Source organism: Camelus ferus, chromosome 4, assembly GCF_009834535.1.
Source record: "Camelus ferus isolate YT-003-E chromosome 4, BCGSAC_Cfer_1.0, whole genome shotgun sequence".
NCBI lineage: Eukaryota > Metazoa > Chordata > Mammalia > Artiodactyla > Camelidae > Camelus > Camelus ferus.
Genome location: NC_045699.1, coordinates 34132963 through 34156718, shown reverse-complemented (window position 1 = coordinate 34156718; position 23756 = coordinate 34132963). Strand labels below are relative to the sequence as shown.

The window sequence follows — 23756 nt, the reverse complement described above, 5'->3', positions numbered from 1 at the left end:
GGTGGAGGCCAGGGGTCAGAAAATATCACAACACGCTGAGCTGGTCTGTCCATGGATCGAGTCCCTGGTTTGTCACTAACCAGGTGCAAAACCTCTCAGTTCTCTGAACACCTCAGGTGATAATTACCCACCTTGCAGGGTTCTTGTGAAGATCAAGTGAGACATTTAGGTGGAAGTTTTACAGACCATAGTTTCACACAAATGAGGGGTACCTCCTTTATTAAATAATCTCACTCTAAAAAAAAAAAGGCAATGTGGCATATACATTTAATAAAATATTTTAAAAATAGACGGCACTAGTCCTTCAACAATTTAAGTATCTACTGTGAGTCAGGATTTGAAAACAAAGGCCTGTCGACATAGAACACAGTCCCCACCCTCAAAGGATGCTTTTTTTTTTTTTTTTAGGATGTAGAAAGGCCTGGAATAGTCTAGAGAATAATGGCAGTTAATGTGCACTGACCTGGGGTACCAGTCACTGATCTATCCGCCCAAAGCCTTTCCAAATCCCTCAAGTCGGAGGAACATCATTAATTCCCCTCCTGCACTATGTTTCTTTAAGACTTTGACCATGACAGTGTTTTATCCTAACTTTGATGTTTTCCCCAACAGGAAAGAATGAATGGTTTGGAAATGAAACAGCCGACAACTCAGAAATACAACAATCGGTATCTGAACCACAGCTGGAAATCCAGAGCCTTAAATCAGAACATCCAAAACCCAGAGAGAAATGTTTTATCGTGGAGGGACAGCCCTTCTACATTCTAAAAACAAAATGCGTTCTGATGCATACTTTCTCCGTTTTCTTGTACTTAAGTTACTGCTTAACCCAGAGGAAGCCTACACTCACAGCTTCTCAACTGGCCCCTGTTATCAGTCACTTTCCTAGACTGAAACCAGAAGCAAACCAGCCCTACCACGCTCAGACCCACCCCCTTCTCCATTTGGCTTCCCCACAGCCAAGAGGGACCTTGAATAGAGTATCCTCAGAAAGCCAGAATCTTTCACAAGTCAGCATCTGACATACCTACATATTCTCAGATGGCAGAAGAAAAGGCAAGAAACCAGGCACCTTGCTTCTGGGAGTTATAAACCAGCAAACATTGTCTCACAGGGCCACACAAAACATATTTTAGGATTTGCAGGTAGAGGATATTATATACTTAGATAACTATATAAAATGTAACCGGCAAGAATAATTCTTCGCTAGCAGGCAGGAAAAACAAAAACAAAAACAAAAACAAAAAACAACCAACCAAGCAGTAGCTTGCCAAACCCAAGTCTACACTTATGCAAAAGTTAGTAACAGACTACTAATGGGTGGTGCAGGTGTCTGTGCACCAGCACACAAGGTTCACCGACCAGGTGCTTACAACCAGCGCCAAGGGAGGTGCGTACACTTCTTCCTTCCTGCTTTCCCTCACCTTGGTTTTCACTTCTGTCCTCAAGAAGCCTGTCCTCAGCATCCAGTCACTACTTGGGGATAATCCTGTTTTGTTTGCTTGTTTATTTCTTGTCTTTTTTTCTTTTAATTAATAAGGGGTAAGTATCAGTGGGTACCTGATCCAAAAGTTAGATCAATTCAAAGTGAACTACACTTGGTTTGGGTAGCAATGGAACTTCAATGGTTCTATTTTACCTAAACAAAAATTTGAACTTGTTCACAATATCTAATCACATACCGCAGGGGAAACTGGTCTGAGGTCAAAATCTTGCTTCAAAGATAATCTTCAAAGTGGATAATTAACTCCAGGTGGTAGTATTATCAACACGTACTGGCAAGACACTGTGTGAAGAAATGTGTTGGACACAGAGAAATACAAACCTTGGTTCCCGATCTCAAGCCGGGCTGCTGTGTACCCACGTAAAAAGACAAGGATGTGGCACCCACAACTCAAGGCAAATGCCACTTTAGGAGAAATTTTTTATTTTGGTTTGGTTTGGTTTGGGGGTGGGAGGAGGTAATTAGGTTTTTATTTATTTATTTTAATGGAGGTACTGGGGATTGAACCCCACTGAGCTATACTCTCCCCCTAGGAGAAATTTTTAAACAGATGGTAAAAACACCAGGAGTTTCCACTGGCCATCATGAAGTCTGACTTAGAATCTGGTCAGAATTATATATCCAGCATTTGTCGTGGCAGAACTTGCAACCAAAAATCAACATTTCTAATAGTGTCTTATTAGACTGTTCATGGAAGCTCATGGAACTCATCAATTCTGGGTCCTGGGGAAAGCCATGCAGTGAGGCAGTGAGGAAAAGACAAAAGCACCCTTAACAAGATTCCAGGGGGAAGAGGAAAGAAACAAAGTTTGTATTTGGAGCCTTGCTAGCTCTTTCTACCCCTTGGGCTGGTTGCTCTGCTTTTCAACGTCCTCCTAACCCAATGTGTCCAAAGGTGAACCCCAGCACTCCATAACGTCTGCTCCATCACCAAAACGTTCTGGCTCCAAAATTACCCATCTTCATCCCCAACCAAAATTCTCAAGATATCAATGCATACATTCTCAGCTAGATATCAGAAAAAGCAGACCTACTTCACACTAAAGCATGAGGGCCTAGTAACCTAAACCTCTTGGAGGTATCTGATACTCTCTAAAAGATGTTCTTTGACCCTGCTGAAACTTGTGATGGAATTCTGATCCTTAACAGGCAAGTTCCCAAACAAAGCATATCCAAGATGAATATTCTTTTGAATTCCACAACCTGCATGCTTTGTAGCCACAACAAGTTTTTCTTGATATTAACAACTGTTATTTTGTGTGATGGGATAACAAAGTCATTTCTAACTAGAAGCTGTGGATCTGAAATAAGCAGACTCTCTCACATGACAAGATAATTTTAATACTTCTTAACAAAACTGTGATTTTAGCCAGTTGTTTATGGAATCTACTTCCCCAAAAGACTCTTTCTTACCCATCTTAAAGTCTTTGGGGTGTCTTATAGTAATGGACACATGTGGGTCAGTGAAGAATGAAAATAACTCTTAAAAACATTCATATGTCACTATGACTCATGATTTCCTGGAGGAAAAATCTCTGTCTACTTTCCATGATAATGTGTAAACTCCTACAAATCAAGAGAGAGATATTAGTTTCTCCCTCTTATTTCTCTGCTCATCTAATTTGGAAAAGCAGAGGCTGGTGGAGTTGAAAGAACCTACAGTTTTCAAATTAATCAAACAGACCTTGACTCAAATTCCCTCCCTGTCACACAGCTATGTGACACTGGACATGTTACTTAACATTCTGAGCCTCAGTGTCATCACCTGTAAAATCGGGTTTTAACACCCACCCCCAACTGGCTGGGAGTATTCAGTGAGATCTGTAAGAAGGCTCTAACAGTGCAGCAGCCATGTGGCTTCCTTCCCTCACTTCACTGGAGAAGTCTGATTGCATCTTACTTTGTGTCCTGGGCTCCCACATGGGCAGGCATTTTACAGAATCATCAGGAGTTCTGCTGGACACTTGGGAACTGAGCTGAGTGAGCCAACTGCCAACACATCCGTATTTGTAGAAATCAAGGACAGAGCCTCAGAGCTGTTTACAGGCTCCATTAACGTGTATTTTACATTTGTTGGTCCAATAATGGAATGGAGCGTTACAGCTCCAAACAGTCTCCAAGCCACTTGCAAAGTGCTTTGGGGAGGGGGGTTGGAAATCCAGTGAGAGAGGCAAGATAATACACACCCAGGCTGATCTCATTTCAGTTTTTTAGGACTTACCTTCTCCATTCCCTTCCTTTCACCTTCCTTCATTTATGGAGCAACTTATTCTATGCCTGGACTAGTAATGCCAAGAACCAGACCTGCCCTTGAAAACTCACAACCAACCTCCCAAAGTTAAAAGTGACTCTCCTCCCAACACTAGGCAGAATCCAGGCCTTGCTGAAAACACACCACTCTTCTGAAATGATAAACACACGCACTGAAGTTTATACCTGAGGACATTTTTTGCAGTTCACTGTTTCCCAAGTATTCATTTTGATTAAGCTCATCTCAATCAAAAAGCTTACATAGCTTCTCATGAAGATAATGGACTACCCATGAGGCAGACTACACAAACAGAGCCAACACATCCAAGTTGGCAGAGACAAAACAGACAGACAGACATGACAGCACCCCAGTTTCTGTGGCACTTTCCGGCATAAATCATCATTCCAAATATAAAACCAAAAGGACAAGCTCGGACTGATAGGTAAGTGCTGTTTCCTCAGGACAGTTCATTGCTGGGATATTATCCAATCAGGTCAACATTTATATGTTATCATCCACTCAAAGACAACTTAGAACCACAATGCAATTGGGAGGGGAGGGTATAGCTCAGGGGTAGAGCGCATGCTTAGCATGCATGAGGTCCTGGGTTCAATCCCTAGTACCTTCATCAGAGAATAAATAATAAATAAACCTAATTACCTTCCCCCCTAAAGAAAAAATGCAATTGTTACTTGGTGCTTATTACTACACTAAGCCAAATGAACTTTCCTCCCCAACAGTGACATGTGTACTCTCCTTGGCTCCTGTTTTATTAATAGGCAAGAGAGATTCTTTGAGGCAGTGCATACTGACTGCAAATATTCTTTGATAACAAACAGCAAAAACACTGCCAATGTACAATTTCTGGACAAAGTACATCCCAAACTCGAAATTTAAGAAATCCAGAAAATTAAGCCACGCCTGAACCAATTTTATTTTTAACCCAGTTCGGTTTCCCCACATTTTATAGGGGAAAGGCCCACAGAGAACTCTCTTTCAAAAGTGAGTGACTAACCAGTTCCTGCATGTGAGAAGGTTTCAAGGACAGAGGCGGGTGCTGATGCAATGGCAGTTGCCTTTCTTAATTCCCCAGCTTTTGTGGAATATCAGTTCATGCCAGAACTTGATTTTTTCTTTTTTTAATTTTAAAGGATGTTGTCAAATAAAAATAAAGGCTATTTTACAAAAATACACAAAGCAGCACCACACAACTCTCCCTCTGGCTGTAACACTACCAACTGAGATATTTATAGATGCCTGAATCAGAAATTATTGTTTAAAACCAATCATTTTTGTTGAAGGAGTGAATTAGGTCAGTGCCCTTAAGAAGTTCCCTTTCAGCTCTCTTTTTTCCACTCTCCCAACAAAGAAAGCCTTTGTGCATTGTATTAGCCACTGCAAACTGTGGACATCCATTGTTAGCCCTGGCCAACTGGGTAAGTCTGGCAAAAAAGAGATAAAACAGGAGATTCTGTCAATATATTTCTAGCACATTCCCATTTAAGTAAGCTTAGCAAAGAGCCAGCTCACTCTAAGTGCTAAACTAGTGGCTGAAATGAAGTTACTGGTCATGCTTATCTTGGCGCTTAGAATATTTGCTTTCCTGATCGCTTCAAATTTCTCTGCAAGGAGTCTTCAGGAGGAGCAATGTCCTACATACCAGCCTAAAATAAAGTATTAATCAATGAATCCCTGGGCCAATCTGTTTCTCACTACTCATGTGAAACCAAAAACAGGGTGGTCCCTAATCAGTCAGGGTTACAGGGGAAATTATTTGAATGAAGAGAGAAGATTCACAGACATTCTAAAGTTAGAAAAACTCAGTTCTTTCCACATGTGACATCATTATAGGGAGGATTTTGCCAAAATTGAGTCAAGATTTTTAAATGTCTCAAGAGCAATACTTTGTGGTTCATGTTTCACAAATAAGAAACAGGACAGACACTACTGCCAAATGTTTTGGTGACTAGACACGCACTGTCAGTAAGAGGTCTGAGGCACAAAATGGGCTAAAGACTGAATCTCTTTCCATTAATTTGTCCAAAGATAAAGGAAGTTAACAACAGAGAGAGAAAAAGGGGACATTCTCTTCAGGCCATCTAGAAACTAGATTTATAGATCGCCTTTTACTTCATAAAAAACTAACAAATCAGAATGACTTTCAAAAGAAATCACTCATTAGGTTTCACAAAGTTAAACATTAAAGCAGCAGCCCTTAGAACTAAGTCACCTCTCAGTCTGTATTAATTTGCAGGTTTGCAAATTATAATTTCTCAAGCTTACTCACACAGAAAAGTACGTGGAATCACAGAGCCGTGAGAAGCTGAGGCCCTTCAGAGAAACACCACCTTATGTGACAGGTAGGATTTAGGGCGGCATCCACACTCCAGCAGGTGACTTTATAAAGTCAGAGGACTGATTCCGAACGTGCGTCACAAAGAGCACTCGCATGACCACTGTGGCGTCATGATGTTCAGTAACGCCGATGATGCAAATTCTCTCCAGTGCCATTTAAGTTGCCACTGCAACCTCAAGAGGCTTCTACGTCATTTCCTGCTTGCTGGCACTCAGCTCCTCCTCCTCCCAGAGGCCAGAAGCCCCTGACTCCCTAGCCAATAGGATGCCAATGAGGTGCAAGGATCTATTTAAGATCTAAAAGGATGAAGGGAAGCAGATGCCGTCTGTTTTCCTTTTCCTGCAGCAGCAGTTGTGGGCAGAAGCTGGACTTCCCAGACCTGAGCTTTGCAGCCACCCGCAAGCTCCTGACTGTTTCAGCCTCCTCTGGGCTGCACAGGCTGAGAAGGTGGGTTTTTGGAAGGTCCTGGCTCTAAGCAGCAGCAGCTTTCTAAATTTCTGGGAGGCAAATCAGAGAGCTGGTGGTGGGCCTTGGTTTCTGTCCCTCCAGCCTTTTGTGGTGTAGGCACCTAATTTTCTCCATGAAATCCCTTTCTCCTTGAAATAGCTGGAGTGATGTCTGTTTTCTTCCTGAACCCTGACTGATAGGGTATATAATGCCCATTTTACAACTGAGAAAACTGAGCCTGAGAAAAGCAAATTGCCTAAGGCCAAGAAAGTGTCAGGACAAACAGAATTCAAACCCAGGTCTGCCTGACTTCAACGTCACAGAACGAAAGTTAAACACACAGAATGAAACCGATGACTTAGTAGTTCAACTCCTGGAAACTTACTTACTTACTTGCACAAGCCCACAGAACAAAGTGTAGGGAATTTTCATAGCAGCTTTATTCATAATAGAAACAAAACAAAACCCTGACAACAACCCAAATATCCATCAACAAAAGAATGGATAAACAAACTGGTAAATGCACATAAATGGAGTATTCACTACTCAGCCAAAAAAAAAAAAAAAAATACTGAATCACAAAACACCACAGGGGACTCTCACAAAGGTTACGCTGAGGAAAGAAACCAAACACCAGACACCAAATGTTGATTTCATTCATACAGATCTTCTCAAGGTGAAGCAAAACCACACCATGGGGAGAGGTGTCAGAACAGGGGCTCCCTCATGGGTTGGGTGGTAACAGTTGGAAAAGTGGCAAAAGGAAACTTCTAAAGTGATGGGAAGTTCTATTTTTTGATCTAGGCGGTAGTCACACAGGTGAACACATTCACGTAAAAGTTCATCAGCTCTGCCACTGGACAGCGGTGGCAGCTGCACAACTAAATGCCACTGAATCGTACACTTTAAAATGGTCAAAACGGTGACTCTTATATACGTTGTACCACAATAAAAAATTTTATCAAGCTCGCCACTTGAGTGTTGCGCATTTTACTGTGTGTATATACTTCAATAAAACACCATGAAAAGAATGAAGTAGAAAAAGCTTCATTGTGAGTAAGCAGGCTTTGGAGGACAGACCCAGGATATCACTGTTTCCACTGGAAAAATTTTCTCAGTTTCAGGCCAATGTGTTAACCTCAGTTCTTGGGTAAATTGAGCCTACCTCTCCTGACCCCTCCTGACTCTTGAGTCAAACTGCGCTTACACAGTACACGTTGACTAAATATTTCTCCCAGACCTTTGATTAAAATCCGAAGTTAGATTCCACTAGAAAGAAGGCCACAGATATGCAAAATGAACTCAGTGCCTCTTCATTTCAATGTGTCACCACTTGCCTGTTTTTAGACTCTAACAATAACACTAGAAGGAAAAGCACAAATGTTTCCAGTTCCATTTCTGGAAAATTTCAATGGGTGCCTGAGATGCCACAAATCTCTCATCCCTCTTAAAACTCACCCAGACACTAAACAGATCAGGCCAAGGCAGGCCAAGTGCTCTCCCTGAAGTTCAGCAGAAAAGCTCAGATGTGCCTGAAGTAACTCTGACACGTGGCTGACAGAGAGCGACTTCACGTCAGTCAGTGAACAGTGAGTGAGGTCTTGCAGCAGTCACCAGGGGCCTCGTCTTCAGTGCAGGTAGAAAGAACAGATTAGGCAGGGCTCCCAGTAGCAGGCCTGCCTCACCTTCCGTGCTACAGGCAATGCAGTTCCTGGGAAGAAGTCCATGGGGGAAAGAAGGGGGTGCTGGAGGCTCCCAGTATGCAGCTATTCCTGGGAAGGGTGGAGGGGAGGAGGAAGGAGAAAGAACAATTCTCAGAGCAGTTCTGTGAGATGGCTGCGGTTGCTGGCTTGGGCTGCAGGGTGAGGAAGAGAATTTAGCACCCATTGAGCTGGTACATTATTTAAGCTGCAACTGAATAATAGATCTTTCCATCACTTCACCAGCTAAACAAGACAGCCACTCTTAGAAAATTGCCTTTCGGAGAGAATGCACGGATCGCTTCTTAAAAGAGAACACACACTGAGAGAAAACACACATGGAAGTTCTTTAAAGAGCAAGGAAGCACTTCAAGATGACGACCAATAGAACTTAGAATGTTCTCTAGGCTTTACACCCAAAACTTAGAATCTTAGAGCAAATATAACTAGTCACTTCCTTATAAAGAAACAGAACTAGAATTGGATGCCTTAGCTAAAGTCACCAAGCTAATTAGTAGTACAGCTTATACACCATTATAGAAATAGTCTGTATAAAATTTTACGTTTTCTTTCCTTGTTCACAAACTATCATCGACTCACTGTATCAATGTCTGGAATCCACTTTTCTAAGTTCTCAAAGTTCTCAATGAGTCTTCAGTTCTTACCAGTTGACGCAACAAGCCTTCTCTACATCAAGTCAGCTCCAGGTGGTCAGTCTTTAATGGATGTGCCTGGTGCCCTGACAGCTCCAGAGGTGACCAAGATGACTCAGGCCAGGGAGGGGCTCATGGCTGAGGGGAAGTGACTGGTGGGTGGCGGATGTGATAAGGGCTTGGATAAACACTGGCATGTGCACACTAACCAATCACAGACCAGGAAGCAACTGATTCAGGAGGAGTGAAGAAGGAGGGTAGGGGAGGAACTGGGCTTTTAAAATGAGCTCATCAGGAAGTTCCTTTAAACCATTCATTCTTCTCAAAAATGGAAATGGCTAGTTTTGCTAATATGGATTCCTTCAAAGAACTTCATTCTGCTTTGCCAGATGCATTTGGGAACGGTCTTCCAAGGACTGAGAACAAGCAGGGGAGGCACCCGGCGTACTTGGCCCTCCTCCCCATCGCAGAGATCCGCCCACCCAGGGGCTCAGGTGCTTGCTGCTACCGAGGCAAAGAAACCCCACCCCACGACCTAGGACTTGGAAAACTTCCTTCGTAAGAAATGGCTCTCAGCAAATGGAAACAAACAGCTACAGTCACAACGCTATTTCCTCCTCAGAACACAGGGCCTCGAAGCTACAAGTCCTAGAAGAGTTCATTAAATTCTACTGATCATTAAGTCCTACTCATGACTAGAAAGCATTATTTCCTGGGTTCACCTTCAACTCAAGTGACAAAATCTAGAGTATCTGCAGTTTCTCTCATCTCTAACAAAGCTTTTTCTAATACAGTGGCAAAGATAAAGCTGGATTGTAATAATTATCAATTAATTACAGCCTAATAACTGTTACCTACCAGTGCCGACTATCCCAATAATTCTCTCCCATAATGTATTATATATATATATTCCCTCTAAATGCCTCTGACTTGTCACTAACTGTACTGTCACTAACTATAAACATATAACTATAATATTTAGTCCCATGTTTATGTACGGTGTCTCTCAGCTGAAGCACATGATAATTGAAATTTTGAAAGATGGCATTTTCTCTTACGAACATAATGTATGTACTTCATAAGGCTGATTAAAGTCTACAACAGAAATATTACCCTATTAATTCTGAAGTCCATGTTTACATATGCATATGGATTAAAAATTAAGTAAATATGTGACATGAGGTCTTTGCCATAATTAATGGTATAATTTAAAATATTGGGGCCAGTAGAGCTTCCTATAACACAAACAAGTATTTTACTCTCAAAAGATCCATCAGAGGTGTTTCACCACCACCACCATTCCAGCCACCTTCCAAGCCTCCCCCAGTCCCCAAAACACATACAATAGTGGGGGAGGAGAAACAGAAACTATAATCCATGAATATTCTAATCAGGCTAAATATTTAGACTGAAAGTTAAAATAAACACTCATTATTACAAAAATGTATACTGCCATGGTCTGCAGTGCACAATGGTGTGTGTAAGTGATTACGAAAAGCTGCATTATGTTTTTAAGGTTAAAGACCTGATTTAACTTCAACTGTCTGGCAGAGACACTAAAACAAATATCTGTACTAATTTTAAATGACTGAAGTACAAGTTACTAATTGTTAAGGCCTAGGATTTCTCATAAAAGATGCGTGCACACACACACACACACACACACACAATTAGGAATTTTGGTGACTGAAACAAAGTGTTTTTTCTATTCTGGTTTTATTCAAACCTACCATGAACATAAACTTCAGCTGCTCACTTCTCTAGGTCATAGCAGGGTTACTTTTTTCCTACCTCAAGACGTCCAATTCCTATGACAATCCTTGTTAAAGTCTATTTCATAGATCAACATAAGCTCCACTTTTAAAGAGTTAGATGCATTTACATGTGAGGCTGTGTGGGCCTTTGCATTCTTGAGCACTGAAGGATCTTGAGTGAGGTACACTAGGTGACAGAGTGACATCCCCCAGTGGTGCCAAAGCATTTCCCCCCTTTTCACTCTATCCTACCACAAACGGCACACCAACAGACCCTGAAATTGTAGAATGGCTGTGGGAAGCAGAGAAAGGAATGAGACATTAAATAGCTTCACAAATACAGTCTGCAGTAACAGACAAGAGAACTGGGTGGACGAAGAGCAAGATGCATATGTTAAGACACAGAGTCCATCAAATTCAACTCTCCTGGGCCATTCTGTGTCCGCCTTTCCTGAAGGCATGGTGGAGGTACACCTGGCTCTCCATACCTAAATGTCACCCTCATATGTGAAGAGTATTTTCCAAGTCTCAGCGTTCGAGGCCCATCTTCACAATTTTTGCCTTATTCTCAGACCACTCATCTTGATAATCTACTATTTTTCTTAAATTGAACTTAACCATTTTACTTCATTCTAAGCAATCTATCCATGAAATAAATGAGTTTGGTGATTGGCTTTCTATTTTTTATTCCTAAAGTACAGAAGTCGGGCATAGTAATTAAAGACTAGGCCATGTTCCTCCCTGGGCCACCCATAAGTCTGTCTGCATAGCACACTTTGGAAAACACTGTTTCAGAGGCAGCAAAAATGGCAGAGAAAATGCTTAAGTAACTGAATGGGTATTTTTTTCAATATGACAGCCCTTAGTCTCTCTTGTGAGCTCACAGGTCATCAAGGCTGATGCACCTCTGGGGGCAACAGCTGGCTGGCTGATGGAGACACTGGTCCCCTGAAAGGACACTTTGAAACAGTCACTGTCATGGGAAGGTGATCCCAAGCAGGTCTGCCAGGGCTCTCGCAGTTCTAAGAAGGGCATTTCCTAACCAAGCTGATAAAGTGGAAGCAGGTACTTCCCAACTCAGAACTCTGCTCCTCACATAGCAATACAGGCGATGTACAACCTTAATCGGCTGCTTTCTGAGATAACCTTCAAACACTGGAACTAGCCATTGCCAATACCAGATACTGGGATTGAAGACCTGATAAACTTTTTTCCATTGCTGTTACATGGTGTTTACAAAAATTTTAATGGGAAAACCACCTAGACCTTCCTAGCTATATGGGCGTCTACTGAAGAGGTTCATCATAAAAATTCCTGCGGGGACGAAGGAGGCTCTAAGTAGTTTTAGGGAACATGTCTTTTCAACCTCAAAAAAGTCCATGTAAACCACTGAAGTTTTTTTTTTAACTCACTGTATAGGAGTTAAATCTGACCTCTGAGTAGTCTGTGTTTCTGACCCTGACCCTTGGATTAAGGATGAAGACATACTCAGTAAAACACCGGAGGTAATCATTCTGTCTCACCCATCCAATTTTCAGTGGAAAATGCCTCTCAACACCAAGGCTGGCTGGCCCAAGGCCATTCTGGCCAGCACTTGTTGGCCCCCTAATTACTGCTTAGAGTCTCATCAATGAGGCATTTTATAGGGTGTCAGCCTCCAACCTCGATAAGCTTATCTGAAGCTACAACTGCTCAATGGGATTTGTTTTAGGGATTAGGCAAGGAATCCCCTGATGGCTCAGACTCTTGGTAGAGGTATGTTGAAAGTTTCAGCATGACTACTAACTAACCCTCCCTAACTCTTCACACCACCCGCCTCTCCCACATGTCATGCCACTCCCCCTCCAAAGCTGCATGACTTTTTAAACTACAGGACACAGGACCCAAGTGGCCCTGCCTAGTTTCAAGAACTTACTCATCTCCTAAAAAAGAAAGCCTTCTGTAGAAAAGAAAACCTTGCTAAACTTAAGTCATTGTAGGGATTTTATCATCTCCCTAGAACTTCTAGGCACTAGGCCTCAGAAGAGAAATAAATGGCTGGCTGTGACCTTCTGTCAATGTACGAAGAATCAGATTAAAAGTTAAACAAATGTAGGCAGAAATTCTTGCAAAAAGAATTCCCCAGGGGGTGATGATGTTAAAATTTTTTTGGTCTTAAGCATATGAGTACCCCCAAAAAAGTAATATTCCCTGTGTGTGGGGTGAAGTGGAGTGTTTACTGGGAAACTTGTTCACTTCTTTGTAGGGAGTCAAATCATGAATACCTTAGGGATTTCTATGATCTTCCCCCTCAACCTCCTTTTCTCAAAGTTCTCTTACTGGCATTCAAGGCCAGTGAGCATGTGAGCGACTCTTGCTCTTTCCCTCAGCAACTGCTCTGACACCTCCCTGGCACCCCCTACTTGTATTTCTAGATTCCGCTTCCCTTAGGAACCTAGAACCCAGTACTTAGAGTTTTCAGCACCTGTTTTGGTTCATATTACAGCCTGCCATATCTGAGGATTCAACCAATTGTGGATCAAAAATATCCAGGGGTAATAAATTTCAGGAAGTTACAAAAAGCAAAACTTGAATTTGCCGCACACCACCAACTACGTAGCATTTACATTGTATACAACTACTTACGTAATACTTACATTGTATTAGGCACTAGGGATGATTTAAAGTACACAGGAAGCTGTGCCTTGGTTATATGAAAATGCCATGCCATTTTACATAAACGACATGAGCAGCCTTGGATTTTGGTATCTGAGGGGGTCCTGGAACCACCCTCCCCCTGACCCCAGGATACTGAGGGACAATCATATTAGCTACTGTTGACTTGGCACCCACTACATGCCAGACACCTTACATCATTTCACTCAGTCCTCATCTTCCATACTGGTTTACACTGTGAGGTATCTGTACCAATGGTGAATTTTCTTTCCTCTAAGAATCCCTGAAGGGAGTGTGCACAGGACAGTCCCTCCCTTTGTTGTATTTCTGTACAGAGAGTGTGCGTCTGTACTGCATGCTCCTCCTTCAGCCACAGGTATCCCAGCAGAGTTTGCAGAGTCTTAAAAAACACCTAACATTTTCAGATCGAACAAACTCTTGAAGGGAGAAGTTGGGTCTTGCTTATCTCTCACCCCTACCCTCTCACAGTGGACTGGCAGGAGGGAGTGCCGATTAAGTCATCAGCTGCATGGCCCTAAAAAAGTTGCAGCAGCAATTCAGGTGAAAAAAAAAAATCCCCCTTCATTAATCTCTAGCAGTAGCTTTGAAAAAGCTCAAGGAAACACCTCAAAAGCCACTGCTGTCTTAGTAAAGTACCCACTTCCCTCATCTCCCCTGAGAGGGTAAGCGTCAGCTTCCTGCCCATATTTCTAATTGGAACTCAACAGTCTTAATTATTTGCATCCTTCCCCAAGAAGACAGTGTAGTAGAGGCACAGTTCTAAATATTTGTATTCCCCACACTGAAGTTGTTCATGAAAATTTATTAAATAACCAAATTTCATTCTGTTAGTCAGGATATTAATGGGACTTGGCTACAAATGCAATCACAGCTACTAACTCCTCACTTAAATGAAAATGGTCTGCTTGCCAGGTATGCTTGTAGACTGTCCCTCCCAAGAATAATCTTGACAAAGATAAACCTGTTCTCCCAAAGTGATTGTCAGCACATCCAGCACAGACCACCTAAAGACCTGAAGACAAGGGCCTCTTTCCTTCTCTGCTGGGATTCCCCTGGCGGAGTGAGGGAGGGAGGGAGGGCAGTTTCTACGACGGGATGAGTCTCAGCTGGGAACTGCAGGGAAACCACAACAATTACTCAGGCCAGACAGCTGCCAGAGAAGCAGCACTGCCTAAGAAGTGAAGCTAAAATAGAGGTGGGAGGCTGTATTCCATTACTAAGCCCTGGAGTATTCACTCCCAAGTCCATCCACATTTCAAGAATGTTAAAACTCTGTAGTTAAAACCCTGATTATTTATAACTTAAACTGCTGTGTAAAGCAGAAATTTGACAAATGAAGACACAAAAGAAAAAAACTGGTGACCTGGTAAGATAATACCTGAGTACGAAGCATTCATCATTCCCTTTTTGTGGAGTCCTCCAAACTCCATCTCCATTCCCTCCTGCAAATAACTTCTATTTATATTGCAGACGCAACTGATCAAAGAGGAAAATGAGGACTCCGGTCTCCAAAGAGTTGTCAGTTTGTCTCACGCACACATGCCTGTAACTTTGCATCAAGCAGAGAGTGTGGTTCGAAACGGAAAAGGAAAACAAAAAGGCATACACAGCCTGGGACACAACAGGCACAACGATGCCTCCGAGGTAGCAGGCATCAAGACAGATCGAGACAAAGTTCAAGACAGTTTTCCCTACTCGAGACTTAACCTGAAATCCAAGTGACTTCAGAGAACAGAGAAAAAGATCCGGGAGCCCTGGAGGCCACGGGCCACTACCCCCGTCCAGTGAAATTCCGTGCCCTCAGCCCCACCTCCGGTTGGGAGTACGCCAGCCACCTACGGCGCATCCGGGAAGCCCACCACGAGCTCGCAAGCTCTCTCCTCGCGACCCTTCTCCCAACCGAGCGGGACGCAGGAGGGCACTTACATGGAGCCAACCTGACATCTCCCGACGGGGTGGAAACCCGCGGTCTCCTCGCACCGGCATCTTCGGGCTCGGGTCCCGCGTGGGCGCGCGGGTCCTGGGCGCCGATCCTCCTCTTCCTCCTTCTCCGGGCGGCAGGTCAGTCCTCCGGCCGGCAGCCGGGTTTTGCTCGAGTGCGGGCCCGCGGGGACCCACCCCTTTGTGCCTCCTCCCGCGGCCGCGGCGTCGGCCCGCCCCCAGCCGGAGGCAGCGCCTCCGTTCCTGCCGCCCGGCCCGGGAAACTCTCAAATGGGCCGCTACCATCCCTGCGCGGCGCGGGGGGTGCTCGCCGGCGCCGCGCCCCCGAGGCCCCCGCGGAGAGCCCTGCCACGCGCGACTCCCGACAGGGGACAGGAGCGGGCGGCTGCAGCAGGGGAACCCGGAGGGCCGAGCGTTCCGCAGCCCCCACACCCGGACCTCCCCCCGTCCCCGGCCAGCCCGATGGTTCGCTCCGCGGCGCGCACTCGGGCCAGCAGGTCCGGCTCCGGAGACGCTTCGGGAAGCGCTGCAAGTTTACGGGCGGCCGGGAGCTCGGGGGTGGCCCGTTTGCCCGCGGGTTCTTCCCTTGGCCGTCGCGTGAGCATCCCGTAGGAACGCTTTTTGCAGAGGTTTGCACACCTCCTCCTCCGTTCTCTTCCGAAAGGAAGAACCGAGGAAACCCCAAGGATTTTTCTGTCCTGCCTAGAGGCCAGCCTGGCCAGCCAACACACGCAGAGCACTGTACCCCCGTTTCTCAGCTCAGCAACGGATTCCCCGAATTCCAAGGGCGTAAGATATTCATGTTAAGTTAAAAAAACACGACTTTTTTGGAAATATGCTCTAGGTTATCTCTTTGGCACATTTCCTACAATTCCAATAAAGAGATTAAAACTCCCCTCCCATCACCAGCTTTTAAAAGGCCTTTTTTTTTTTTTTTTTGAAAAGTAGGTCACAAATGCTTATCAGGCAGGATTCATCGAATTCAAATCAGTACATTTATTCGTTTTAGAGTCTTCTATATACAAAGCATTGCACACGGTAAAGAAGTTTCCTTATTTTAAAGGCATGCAAATTATTTGGCGAATCAAAACAGGTACACTGATTAAAAATAGAACTTTGGGTTTGAAACCGAAGGAAACCACGTTGTAGGAGAAAAAGTGCGCCTCATCCTGCCCTTCCATTAAATTGAAAAGCAAAAACTCTACCTAGGCTCAGAAGAAGGTAAAAGGTCTGATCTGACCCGCTGACGAGATGCAGATGCCAGGCTCTCTCCCTGAAAAGTTGCTTCACTTCCTGCCTAATCAAAACAAGTTTGGCAGTTTATGTGGAAAAACAGGTCCAGCAGAAGCCTCTCTGAAAGTGTCACGCTTCTGGCCTCCTTTGGAGTGGCTAAGCGCACGCCTCTGAATAAAAAGCACTGTGAGTAACATTTCTCATATTCCTTCCAGTCTCCAGAATTAGACGTTTGGTTGTATTCCTGACGTAAAGTGTTACTCTCCTGATGAAAGCACCATTTTAAAAAAATGTTTCCCAAACTAGGTGATGCTGACTAATCGTAACAATGGCAGCATTTGTGAACTGGTCACACCTTTGTGACACAAGCTTATACCACTAGCATTAAAATGAAGTTTGACAGTAAAGATGCTCAGAAGAATCATGTTAACACAAATATAAAATATGTACTTGAACATTAATGATGAGAAAAGAAGAAAATCAGCTAAATAAAGAATGTTAAGTAAAATAAAATGAACTGAATGTCCATTTTGCTACAAATAACATAGTGACAATTACAGTGTTCTTATTAAATCCAAATACACATGGCTACAAAACATGCATTTAAATCTAGGTCTTTTATTAGCAATAGACCAGGTGGACTAACTTCAGCGAGTGTATGTAATGACAGTTATAGTATAACTTCATTATATGTAATGAAAATTCCATTCCTATTCAAGCAATCACTTTTTAGTTAAAAAAAAAAAAAAAAAAAAAAAAGGAAGGAACCGGAATGTAGCAACTATATCTGCTGAATGATTTTTTTCTCTCTCTAGAGTTACACTACCCAATAGGATAACCACTTGCCACATGTATTGAATACATTTAAATTTAAATTAACTAAAATTCGAGGAAATGAGAAATTCACTTTGTTAGTCACATTTCCACTGCTCACTTGGTAGCCACACGAGGCTTGTGGCTACCATATTGGACAGTGTAGATATGGTATAGTTCCATCACTGCAGAAAGTTCTACTGCATTACACTACTCCCAATGGTGACAGACTTACACAGCAGAAATACCAATATTCTGGCACAGTAAAAACTTCTGACTCAAATAGATGTTGAAAAACGTGATTCAACTGATACAGTAGCGTTGCTGGTGGCAGCATAAATCAATACAACTCTCGAAAAGCAAGTTATAGCGGTACATATTTTTCACACATGGGGTTGCACATGTGAACCCCACTCCTAGAATTTTTTTCTCCAGAGAACTTCTGTCCAGCAAGTAATTATTGAACACCTTCGGTCAAGTCAGAACCCTCTGACAAAAGACTTAGGCTCTTACCTCAGGGCATTCAGTCTATTGCAGTAGACAATCGGTCAGTTCTAAGAACCCATGTAAGTGCTGAGATTCTAGGCAGGCTCAGGGTAGCCTGGAGGCTTTCAGGGGAGGTTCCTTTCTCAGACTAGGGGGGGTTTAGGGAAGGCTTTCCAGAGATGAGGTTGCTCACACACTCTAAAGGACAGGTAGGAATGAGTTTCTGAGACAAAAAGAGGGGAAAGAGCTTTCCAGGCGAAGGCAGTAAATAACAAGTGGGGAAACAAGGAAGGAAGAGACCCCGGGCTTGCTCCTGAGGTGCCAGGAGGTAGGGCTGTCCAGGCAAGCAGGGGCTGTGTTCTACTGTGAACACAGCAGAAGTGGGATTAGACTGGCATTTTGTAAAGATCACTCTGTCAGCTTCTTGGAAGATGGATGAGCTGGGTGGGGGCTACGGGGAGGGGCAACAGTAAGAATGACAAGACCAGCCAAAAAAAAGAAAAGGATTTTTGTGGGCAGGCAGGTCAGAGATGATGTAGCTATGAAGTTAGACAAAAGGAGCCAATTCAGGAGAAATTAAAGAAATGTAGTCATCCCTGGGTGACTGCCTGATCAAATATGAGGTAAGGAAGAGGGAAGTGAGTCTAAGGTGACTCAAGTTTCTGGCTTAACTAAGATGACAGTGCCTTTCGCCAACATAGAGAACATAGGAGTGGGGGCAGATCTTGGGAGGGGCTTGAGAAAGGATGGTGAATTCATTTAAGGATTGAGTTTTGAGGGCTATAGGTTCTTCAGTGGAGATGTTCAAGTGTCTACATATGCTAGGCATTCATGAGTGTTTGGATAGATCTGGGGTGAGGGAAGAGATTTGGAAATCATCAATGTATCAAGAAAGCTGAAGTCATGGAAGGGAATGAGACTCCTTGGAGACATGATGTAGACTGAGGCAGAGGAAGAGTAAGGATAGAACCCATCCCTGGGAATGCCAGTATGTAGGGAACAAGTTTGATTCCCCAGAGTAGAGATGAAGGAGGAACTGCCAGAAAGGGAAGAAGAAGTCCTCTGGAGCAGAGTGTCCAAAAAGTCAAGAGAAGAATGAATTTCCAGAAGGGGAGCCAACATGGAACTTTGAGGAGTTCAATTAAGATAAGAAATGCAAATCAAAACTACAATGAAGTATCACCTCACAACAATCAGAATGGCCATCATTCAAAGTTCACAAACAATAAATGCTGGAGAGGGTGTGGAGAAAAGGGAACCGTCCTACACTGCTAGTGGGAATGTAGTTTGGTGCAGCCATTATGGAAAACAGTATGGAGAATCCTCAAAAGACTAAATATAGACTTATCATATGATCCAGCAATCCCATTTCTGGGTATATATCTGGAGGGAACTCTAATTCGAAAAGATTCATGCACCCCAATGTTCATAGCAGCACTATTTACAACGACCAAGACATAGAAACAACCTAAATGTCCATCAACAGATGACTGGATAAAGAAGCTGTGGTATATTTATACAATGGAATACTACTCAGCCATAAAAAAATGCCATTTGCAGCAACACAGATGTCCGTGGAGAATGTCATTCTAAGTGAAGTAAGCCAGAAAGAGAAAGAAAAATATACGATATCACTTATATGTGGAATCCAAAAAAAAAAAAAAAAAAAGAACTTTTTTACAAAACAGAAGCAGACTCACAGACATAGAAAACAAACTTATGGTTACCAGAGGGGAAAGAGGGCGGGAAGGGGGAAGGGATAAATTGAGAGTTAGAGATTTGCAGATACTAACTAATATATATATAAAAAAATAGATAAACAAGTTTATACTGTATAGCAGTATATTCAATATCTTGGAGTAACTTTTGGTGAAAAAGAATATGAAAACAAATATATGTATGTTCATATATGACTAAAGTATTATGCTGTACACCAGAAATTGACACAACATTGTAAACTGACTATACTTCAATAAAAAAAAAAATATATATATATATATAAAAAAAGATAAGAACAGACACGATTCACCAAGAAGACCACTGCTCATCCTGGCCAGCGCTGTTTCCATGAAAGATGGGACTGGAGGTTAGATTACAGTGGGTGACTGGGAGGTGGGGCAGCACTACACTGTATGCCTATTTATGAACACAAGATGGAAACCATCAATGTTCTAGGATGGAGGGCTATTACATTACAGCAAATCAACTTAATTGGCATAGCAAGCCTCATTTAAAATTATAATAAGCAATTTACAATTATAATAAGCCGTCATTTAAAATTATAAGAAGGAATTAAAATTATAATATAGCAACAAAGATAAAAACAATATAATAATCAATGAAAGAGAACACAAATTTCTATCCTGATGGCAATACACAAGAAATTACAAAAAACATATAAAAGAATTGGAAAGAATATGGGAACATGATGTGATGAAAGGATAGGATTGTGTGTATTTTTCTTTTTAAATTGTAGTTATTGTTTGTGCAATAGACAATTTTTCAACACTTTTAATTATGTATTACAGTATATAAGGTCTTTAAAACAAGGTCAAAAGACGTCAAATAAATATAATACATTAAACCCCCTTGATCAAATTTCCTCAAGCATGTTAAGATTTTGGGATACACACACACACACACACACACACACACACACACATTTACAATATGATTATTAACTATCATTAAATAGGTGCAAAGGAAAGTGACATGAAAAATTTCCAGGTTAACTGAGCAGTTTAATTGGCCTGTACACTGGATGGCAGACTGGAATCATAAAGACACTCTCCTTCAATAAGCATTTCTTGAATCCCTAGCATGCATCCTGGAATAAGTACACAGCCGATAAAGGCAGTGTGCAACAGGGGGCTTGCTCTCAGGGCAACGAAGAGAAAGACATGTAAACAAACAACGAAGCACAAGAATTGCTCAAATACATGAAGTGCTGGCAGTTAAAACTCTGCCCAAGGGAGGGGCACTTTTCAGGAGAAAAGGCCTGGCATTCCCTTACCTTCCCAAGCCGAACAACCATGCCGGTAACTGTGCAGATTCACTTACAGGACTCCTTCTTCCAGGAATGGCCACCCCAAAGCCCCTAAAGTAACGTCCAGGAGAGCAGCATTCCAAGTTCGGTTCTGCCCCTCATACCTTGAGGTATTTACTATTACTCTTGCTCACTTTCAAAGTGTGTGAACTCCACGTGCGTGCACCTAGGAACAGCCCTGTGAGCACACAGTGAGAAGCCAGCTGTCTACAAGCCAGGAAGAGAGCCCTAAGAACCAAATCTGCCGGCACCTTGACCTCGGATCTCTCAGCCTCCAGAACTGTGAGAAGCAAGTATCTGCTGTTTAAGCCTCCCTGTGTGTGATACTCTGTCATAGAAGTTTAGTGGGATTCGGTTATAACAGCCAGAGCTAAGGCAGCCTCCCTGTCCTACGTGAGTTGACCCCGTGGCCTCCTCCAAGCTCAGCTCGCCCTGCGCTCTCCAAAGCCTACTTCCTGGAGCGACACTGGCCTTTCTTTGTAGTTGTTGCTCTGGAGACCGTGCCAAGCTCATGCCTGCCCCAGAGCCTTTGTTCGAGCTTCTCTGCCTGGACCACAGAGCCAGCTCCTGCTTATATTCCTCTTTCTATCTCAAGTAAGAAGCACCCCTTGAGGTGGCTACCAGGAATCGATGCCCTCAGGGCATCAGGAGAGAGCCAAGTTTAAAGCAAGGAGGTGGGGAGTCCAGCTGAGTGTTTCACTGACCATTAAACAAGGGTTTCAGAGAGCACGGTGCAGGGGTATGAAAGGGTGGGGGTGCTGAGTGGTCTGTTTAGGGGAAGAGAAGCCCAGAGAGGAATAGCAGGAAGGGAGAGTAGCCCAGGAAACCCAAGGAGCCTATTATCCATGTCTCCCTCTTTTTTAACTTTATTATTATTACCATTGGTGATTCGTTGTTCATGATTCATGGCTGCTGTTATCACTACAGTGAAAAGATGTTAGAATAAATGCAAAAGGGATGAAAACATCAGTAGTCAGACTTTCGGGGAGAGAAAGTTCTTAGTTCTCAATGGATGGTGCCTTATATTCGCCTCACTCCTCCCTGCTGATGGCACAAATCCCAAACCCCAGTATCCTCCTCTCCCACCTGCTCTGGTGTAAGAACCTGGCAATGTTTCTGGCCATGATGGGTTTAGCTGGCCACAAAGTTTGACAAAAGAATTAGCTGTGCAACTCAGAGTCACTGTGGGCTAGATGGATTACGAGTCTGGGGAGGCACTGGGCTGGTGTGGGGGGAGTTCTGGTTGGAAGGAGGTGTCTGTGGTCTGGGCTGTGGTGCCAGACTGCCAACAGGCAGACTCCTAGGAGATTTTCAGGGCTGGTCTGGGTGTGCTCAGGCTGGCAGGCAGGGATCAAGGTGTACTCAGCCCTGTCAACAGAGCGTTGAGAAGAGCATAATCCAACTCCAATCATGGGGGTCCTAGAAGCACCGTGTGGGACATATTCTGGTCCGGACAGACCCTGCGAGGAGAGCAGTCTGCGCCGAGGGGAGCCCCCTCCTCCTGCCAGGGTGCCCGGGGTCCTAGAGGTACTGTGCACTGAGTTTTGACAGCTTTTATTATTTTACTATTATTTACATTGCAGAGTATATGAAATCCACACTCTTCAGGGACAGGTGCCACTTGTTAACCTTCCATTAAAAAACAAAAAAAACAGAAACCCGGATAAAAAGTGATTGATTAAACACACATTATGTGCTGCAAATCTTTCAAACACTATTCTAACTCCATTTACTATAAATCCTCCCATCACCCCTGTATTTTTGGTATTCTTTTGCCCTTGCTTTAAGATGAGGAAATTGAGCTTCCGAGAGGAAAACAGCCTGCCTAAGGTCATCACTGACTAGATGGTGGGTTAAAACTCTAAACCCAGGTCTGTCGGACTCGAAGCCCATTCCCATCCCTGCTTTCTGGCCCTGAAGTTCATTGCCTCCAGACAACTGATAGGGGTGAAGTCTTTTGTTGTTATTATTGTTTTCCTTTTGGCTTCTTTTAACAGAACTCAAGAGGGTTTTTGCTGACACAATTGAACAAACCATGTTGGGGAATCATATCTGTGAAACTCTCCCTGTGCAATATTAAAAAGGTAAATGCTGAAACTGTCTTTTGACTCCAGCCCATGAGCTAGTTCAAATATGATTCTGGTGTCTAACTAAATTCCAAAGCTCCCTCTGCCTGAACAAGTACTTTAAGAAAAAAAAAAGTTAAAATTTTTCATTCAAAAGAAAAACCCTCCTCTTTTGTGCAAGGGAGGGAATCTACAGTGAGAAAGGCCCAGGGGACTCTCCCTGTGATACATAAGTCCTCCAGGGAAACCAGCAGGCCCTCTGGCAACACCCGAATTACTTTAAAAATAATTATCACCAGAATCCTCTGCCCCTAAGGAGTCAGTATCCTTGATTAATACAGATTAAAATTGTTGAAGAACCTCCTAGATTTTCAGAATCTCAGACCTGAAAGAGGCCTTAGAAACAAGCAGCAGTTTTCCGGGGCAGCCATGCCAGTTAGTGCAGGCCTCTTAAAACAAAGGAAGGTGGGCCGGGAGGCATTCAGTGAAACTTGAAAACATGGCTCGAGGACATCTTCCTCAATTTCCCTAAATCATCTGAGGCATCCCAGCTCCCTCCCAGAGACCCTGATTCAGCGGGTCTGAGAAGGGCCTGGGGAAATTTACATATTTTGGCACATACCCCTAGGTAAGTCTTATCATCAGGGAGGTTTAGCACATTCTGCTAAAGGGACATTGTTATAATTCTCTGACACAGGACAGGAAGGTTACCATTTTGAAGGCAGGTAAACATTTTGAAGGTCAGGAAATAATTCTCTACTTGCAAAATGTCTTTGGTTTACAAAAGAAAAGGTCTGATCTGGTAACTCTCTTGTTTATGTTTATTTACA

At 43.2% G+C, this 23756-nt stretch overlaps 1 protein-coding gene across 5 annotated transcripts in view; it reads right to left on the bottom strand.

Annotated features, from left to right (window-relative positions):
- Positions 1–23756, bottom strand: part of TJP2 (tight junction protein 2) — a 110761-nt gene that overhangs the window by 56939 nt on the left and 30066 nt on the right. The window contains exon 1 of one of the 5 annotated variants that reach the window (XM_032477792.1): positions 15268–15487. The exons of 2 other annotated variants lie outside the window; for them this stretch is intronic. In XM_032477792.1, the coding sequence (XP_032333683.1) occupies positions 15268–15327 (60 nt within the window). In that variant the 5' untranslated portion in view covers positions 15328–15487. Of the gene's footprint in view, positions 1–15267; positions 15488–23756 lie in introns of those variants that run through there. 2 more of the 5 variants (XM_032477786.1, XM_032477785.1) reach the window with 2 other exon arrangements.